At 38.5% G+C, this 6364-nt stretch overlaps 1 protein-coding gene across 1 annotated transcript; it reads left to right on the top strand.

Annotated features, from left to right (window-relative positions):
* Nucleotides 1–2013: 2013 nt before the first annotated feature.
* Nucleotides 2014–3088, top strand: LOC105505394 (nuclear speckle splicing regulatory protein 1-like; the record flags this gene model as incomplete). The annotated part of the gene is made up of 1 exon (XM_011933209.1): nucleotides 2014–3088. A coding segment is annotated over one exon (1060 nt), but the record flags the coding sequence as incomplete, so codon positions are not given.
* Between the last annotated feature and the right edge of the window lie 3276 nt (nucleotides 3089–6364).

Below are 6364 nucleotides of genomic sequence, written 5' to 3'. Positions count from 1 at the left end.
TATTATATATAACATATATAATTATATATTCACATGCACACATAGGCAATACAACAGTTAAATGAACACACTAAAGCTATACCCAACTTGGATGAATTTCAGTCTTGTGAGAAGAAGTAATATATATATGGGAGAAAAAAGGCAAAACTATTAAAAATACATGGGTAGGTGGTAAAAGGGGTTATAAATATGGAAAGGAAGAAAATTAGAATGAACTTTGTAGTGTTGGATTGGAATTGGAGATATTGGTGTGACCTCATGGTTTGTAAGATGTGGAATTAACTATTAAATTCATATTATGTATACACACTTCCGTCCAGTGAGAGGGCTGAGGATCAGTGACAGCTCAGTAGCCATGAGAATACCTAACACCTAGATCGTGGTTTCTAAATCTGCTCTTGACGAAAAGGAACCAGGGCTTCTTGGAGATATAACTGATTTCAGAGCTGTGGCAGAGAAAGTACAAGCTGGTCCTGAAACATCTCACTCTGGAAAACAAGGAACTGGTCCAAGAATGATGGGGACATGTCAAAAGCACACAGAAACCAGCTTGAAGGGACTCTGTCACTGGCGAAATTTGGGACAAATTGAGCATCAAAATAAATAATAATGCAAGCAGATGCTGTGTTTCACACCTGTAGTCCCAGCACTTTGAGAGGCTGGGATAGGAGGATTGCTTGAGCACAGGAGACCTCCTTGGGCAACATGGTGAAACCCTGTTTCTACACAAAATACAGAAGTTAGCCAGGCATGGTGGTGTGCGCCTGTGATCCCAGATACTCAGGAGGCTGAGGCAGGAGAATCACTTACTTGAGCCTTGTCGAGGCTGTAGTGAGCCGTGATCACACCACTGTACTCCAGCCTGGGCGACACAACGAGACCCTGTATCCAAAAAATGAATGAATGAATAAATGAATAAAATTGATTATAATCTATTGGATAAAACAGGAATCTATTTTAAAAAGTAAATGGATTGATGAGGACAGGATATTTGCACAGTGTTAGAATAACTCCATCCCCTAAAATATTAATGACAAAAAGAAAAGGAACTTTACAGTGGAAAGCCTGGTAGACACCACCTTAACCAAATGATTGAAGTTAACATCACCAGTGAGGGGACAAATCAAAATCACGCTCCACCTGGTAGGAGGCAGGGAAAACAACACAGCACTATTCCAGTGATAATCCTGCCAAAAATACCTACTGTATTTCATTAGGAGGAATTGATCTTCAAACAAATCAAATTGAGGGATATTCTACAGAATAACTTGCCCATTAACGTCAAAGGCTTCAAGGTGGTGAAAGTCAAGGAAAGACTGGAAAACGGTTCCAGACTGAAGAAAACAAAAGAGACATGAAACTAAATGAAAATGATTCTGGACTAGATCCTTTTTCCTAAAGATCATTGAACAGGGTCTGAAGATGAGTTGACAGTCATGTAGCAGTGTTACTTTCCTAACTATGATGGCTTAATTGCGGTTATGTAGGCGAATGTCTTCATTTGTCAGAAACACATCCCTCATTTTCATTTTTGTAGTTAGAATCTATAAGGTACGTTCTAGGCTGGGCGCAGTGGCTCAAGCCTGTAATCCCAGCACTTTGGGAGTGAAAGGAAACAAAAAATCTGAGAGTCACAACTTAAGCTTCATGTTGCGAAAACAGAACTTAGATTCAGAACATATCTTACTTTTCCCAATTGTTCTTTGTCTTAGGCTTACCAAAAAATGAAGACCTGTACAAACCCTTGCCTGTATGTTCTAGTAATATAGTAGACAAGGGCTAATTTTCTCTTTTCACTTCTACAAATATTGGACATATTCTGAATGGTATGAATTTGAAATTACTAGTTTGCATAGACATCAGGACCTTTTTGCATTTGGATAATCAGACAGTATATATCACTATAGGTGTATTGATTTGAGTATTGATAAAAATTATATGAACCCTTCATTTGCTTATTACAGCTGATAATGTGGCATTTTTTCTGCCCTTTTTTGTTTTTTTGTTTTTAAGATCTGGTATAAAGGAAGAAAAATCAAGGGGCTACTCCAATGAAGTAAGTTCAAAAAGCAGAATACCACAGGAGAAATGCTTTCTTCAAACTGATGTGAAAGTGGAGAAAAACCCAGATGCAGACAGTGACTTTGATGCTAAGAGCAGTGAGGATGATGAAGTAGAAGAAACTAGAGTGAATTGCAGAAGGGAAAAGGTCATAGAGACTCCTGAGAATGACTCCAAGCACCACAGGAATCAAAACCACTCTCGGTCACCTAGTGAAGAAAGAGGGCACAGTGCCAGACACCACACGAAAGGATCACGAACATCGAGAGGACGTGAGAAAAGGGAAGATCAGCACCAACAGAAGCAATCCAGAGACCAGGAGAACCATTACACTGACCGCGATTACTGGAAAGAAAGGGATTCTCATAGGCACAGAGAGGCCAGTCATAGAGATTCCCATTGGAAGAGGCATGAACAGGAAGATAAACCAAGGGCAAGGGACCAAAGAGAAAGAAGTGACAGAGTGTGGAAAAGGGAGAAAGACAGGGAGAAGTATTCCCAAAGAGAACAAGAAAGAGATAGACAACAAAATGATCAGAACCGACACGGTGAGAAAGGAGAGAAGGAAGAGAAAAGCAAAGCGAAAGAAGAGCATATGAAAGTAAGGAAGGAAAGATATGAAAATAATGATAAATACAGAGATAGAGAAAAACGAGAAGTAAGTGTTCAATCTTCAGAAAGAAATCGAGACAGAAAGGAAAGCAGCCCAAATTCTAGGGCAAAGGATACATTTTTTGACCAAGAAATATCCAACAAAATGAGAAACGTAGCAAAGGACAAAGAAAGAAACCAGGAGAAAGCCTCTAATTCTGAATCATCCCTGGGAACAAAACACAGACTCACAGAGGAAAGGCAAGAGAAGGGTAAAGAACCAGAGAGACCACCTGAAGCAGTGAGCAAGTTTGCAAAGCGGAACAGTGAAGAAACTGTAATGTCAGCTAGAGACAGGTACTTGGCCAGGCAGATGGCGCGGGTTAATGCAAAGACCTATATTGAGAAAGAAGATGATTGATGGCTACCCTAAAAGAAAGATAGTTTGGAGGGCATTTTAAATTTTATTTTCAAAATATTAGGTTAAAATCAAAAGTCAGTCTTAAATTTTGGATGTTTGGATGTGAATGTTTGGCTGAATTTATATATAGTATGTACTCATCATTACCACATTCTTTGTTGTATTCAAGAACTGTGAGAGTGTGCTAATTCCCTGTAGGTACATAATGAGGAAAATTGGCTCCACCACAACCATTAAAAAATAATTTTGGCCAGATGTGGTAGCTCGTGCCTGTAATACCAGCATTTTGGGAGGCCAAGGCAGAAGGATCACTTGAGACCAGGCATTCAAGACCAGCCTAGGCAGGATAATGAGACCTTGCCTCTATTTAAAAAACAAAAAACCTGGTATGGTAGTGCATGCCTGTAGTCCCAGCTGTTCGAGAGGCTGAGGCAGGAAGATCACTTGAGCCTAGGAATTTGATGTTACAGTGTTACAGTGAGCTGTGATCATACCACTGCACTCCAACCTGGGCGACAGAATGGGACCCTGTCTCTAAAAAAATTTTTTAATAAATAATTTAACTCTTCTAATAATGTTTTGTTGCAGGAGCTGTTTGTTTTATAAATATTGTATTTCAGATAAAATATGGATTTGAAAAATAGAAAATATACTTTATGTTCTGAAATTTGTATTAAAGTGTAAAATGTGAATCATACATCTTGTCTAGCTTACAGCATAGTTGGCTTAAATGAAAATAAAATGATATGCTTATACATTTTATTTATGCATTTATTTTAAAGTAATTTTGCTCATGTCGCAGTTCATCTTTTTGCTTTTGGTAGAAATCAATTTGTAATTCTGAAACCTTGACAAGTTAGTAAATTGGTTATGTACGTAAATCACTTTTGGTTAAAGGTGAAGCTGTGGAGACATTAGCCTAAATGAAATTAGCTAAAGATCCAGGTGGCCTATTTCTAAACATATCTTGTTTTACATACTCTGAAAAAGATAGTGCAGTTTATTACAAGTTCCACTTGTGTATAAAAGTAAAACTAGTATCTTTCTCCTGAGTCTTTGAAACTCGGGAGAAATAATTATACACTGTAAATATTTTGTTTATGGGGAAAGATGAATGCTGTGGAGAAAATAGTTCTCTAATAGGTCTTCCCGTTAAGAAAGTGCTGTTTATATCTCTCACAATACTTTATCATAAAGAGTTAGCACACTTTCTTATTTTTAGAAGGATAAACTTGGTTTAATAAGAATACTGACTAGATGAAAAACATGATATATTAAGGGTCAGATTTAGCATTTATAAATCATTTTATTGTACTGTACCTTTAAAACCAGAAAGGAAAAGTCACAGGAAAGTTAACGCCCAAATCTGTGACTGATACATTGAATGTCAGTTACATCGTAATACTCTAAAGTCAGTCAGTGACAGTGACAAACTCCCAAAATCACTGACTTGGTGTACACAAAGGGAGCAACATAATATATAAGTAACATAATATATAAGTATGGAAAGGTAAAAGGGTGACATCATGGAAGGACCATGAGTGACAGACAAAATCTTTAACTTTGGTGGGGAATATGGTTTCTTTTTTAGGATTGTTTTATAACTAGAGCCATGCATTGGGAAGATTAATTTGATCATAGTGTGCAAGGTAGTCTAGGAGGAGAGACTGATGTCAGAGACATCTGATGATAAACTCAGTTTCCCTCTCCCAGAGGGAAAAGCTCAGAGACTTTTACAAAGCAGCTTGGATCCTTAGATAGGAAAGCTATAAATTACTTTTATTAACCGACTTAATTTAACATAAATCAGTATGAGAGAATGCAAATGAAGAGTTTTCTCCTGTCTCCTCCAAATATACAGAATGTTGATTTTGCCTCTCTGGCATTCATTCCCCCCTTTTCCTGGTAACAGCACCTTGATTTGCCCTTGAGAAAACACACCTTTACTACTCTTAGTCCACGGGTTCAAATGGGGCAGAATAGCCTACAGGAAGGGTATGCAACTCAAGCTAGGCTGATGCTGGTCCTGTTGTCAGAATTTACAGAAAGATGTTTTCTGTTGTCTTTGCTGATTATGGTGATGAGGTAAGTCTGGAGTTTCATGAGAGAGTGCCTTGATGCCTGGCAGAAAAAAAAGCCCACAAAAAAAGCCAAACAGAGAAGGACAAAAAACCTGATGATTGCTTTTGCATCTCTGGCTCTAGTGTAGCTTTTTTTTTTTTAAAGACATTTAAACCAATACTTTTCCCTTTTTCTGTTACGTTAGTTTGAATTGAATTTCTGCTGTCACAACTCAAAAAGTCCTATTTGATACAAGGTTCCATTCATGATAGCTCTGTGCCAAAAATTACCAGAACACTCTTAGTAAATTGTTTTGTTGTATAATGTTTAAAGTGCACATGGAGTTTACAGCTTAATGGATTCACACAGTACACCTAGTTTAAAAAGACATTACCTGTGCCATAGAAGCTCCCCTTAAACTTCTCTCCCAGCCTCTTTCTGACTTTTAGCACCATAGAGTAGTTTTGCTTGTTTTCTAGATTCTTTACTACTTCTCTATTCTGTTGATGGACATTGGTTATTTCTTTTTGGGTTGTGAATAATAATATCTTCCAGGTAATGTATCTTCTAGGTACATTCTTGCGCTTGTCTTCTAGTACATACATGTCTGTTTTGGTTGGGTATTTCTGAGGAATGGAATTGCTGATTCATAGGGTATGCTCATGTTCTGCTTTAGCAGTTAACTACCAATCAGTTTTCCAAAATATTTGAACTAAAAGGCACTCCCTCCATCAGTGCATGAGAGTTCCAGTGGCCGCACATCTTGCTCACACTTGGTATTTGTCTTTTGGCTTTTTGTCTTTTAGCTACTCTGGTAGGTGTTTTGGTATCTCATGATTTTATTTTGTGGTTCCCTGATGGCTCTTATATCTTTACTAACATTTAACATTTCGGTATCTTGGCGGGGCAGGGGGTGGTATTTGTTTTTGAGACAGGGTCTTCCTCTGTCACCTAGGCTGGAGTGCAGTGATGCCATCATGGCTCACTGCAGCCTTGACCTCCCAGGGTGAAGCGATCCTCCCACCTCAGCCTTCCAAGTAGCTGGGACTACAGCTGCATGCCACCATGCCTAGCTAATTTTCTATAGAGACGGGGTTTTGCTATGTTGTCTAGGCTGGTCTCAAACTCCTAGGCTCAAGCAATTTGCCTGCCTTAGCTTCTCAGAGTGCTGGGATTACAGGTATTAACTACCTTTCCAGTCCCTGCTTTTTTTTGGGGGGGGGGGGGGGG

This window comes from Colobus angolensis, unplaced genomic scaffold (assembly GCF_000951035.1).
Source record: "Colobus angolensis palliatus isolate OR3802 unplaced genomic scaffold, Cang.pa_1.0 Scaffold12459, whole genome shotgun sequence".
Lineage (NCBI taxonomy): Eukaryota > Metazoa > Chordata > Mammalia > Primates > Cercopithecidae > Colobus > Colobus angolensis.
The sequence above is the reverse complement of the archived record's forward strand: the minus strand, read 5'-3'. Positions and strand labels throughout refer to the sequence as shown.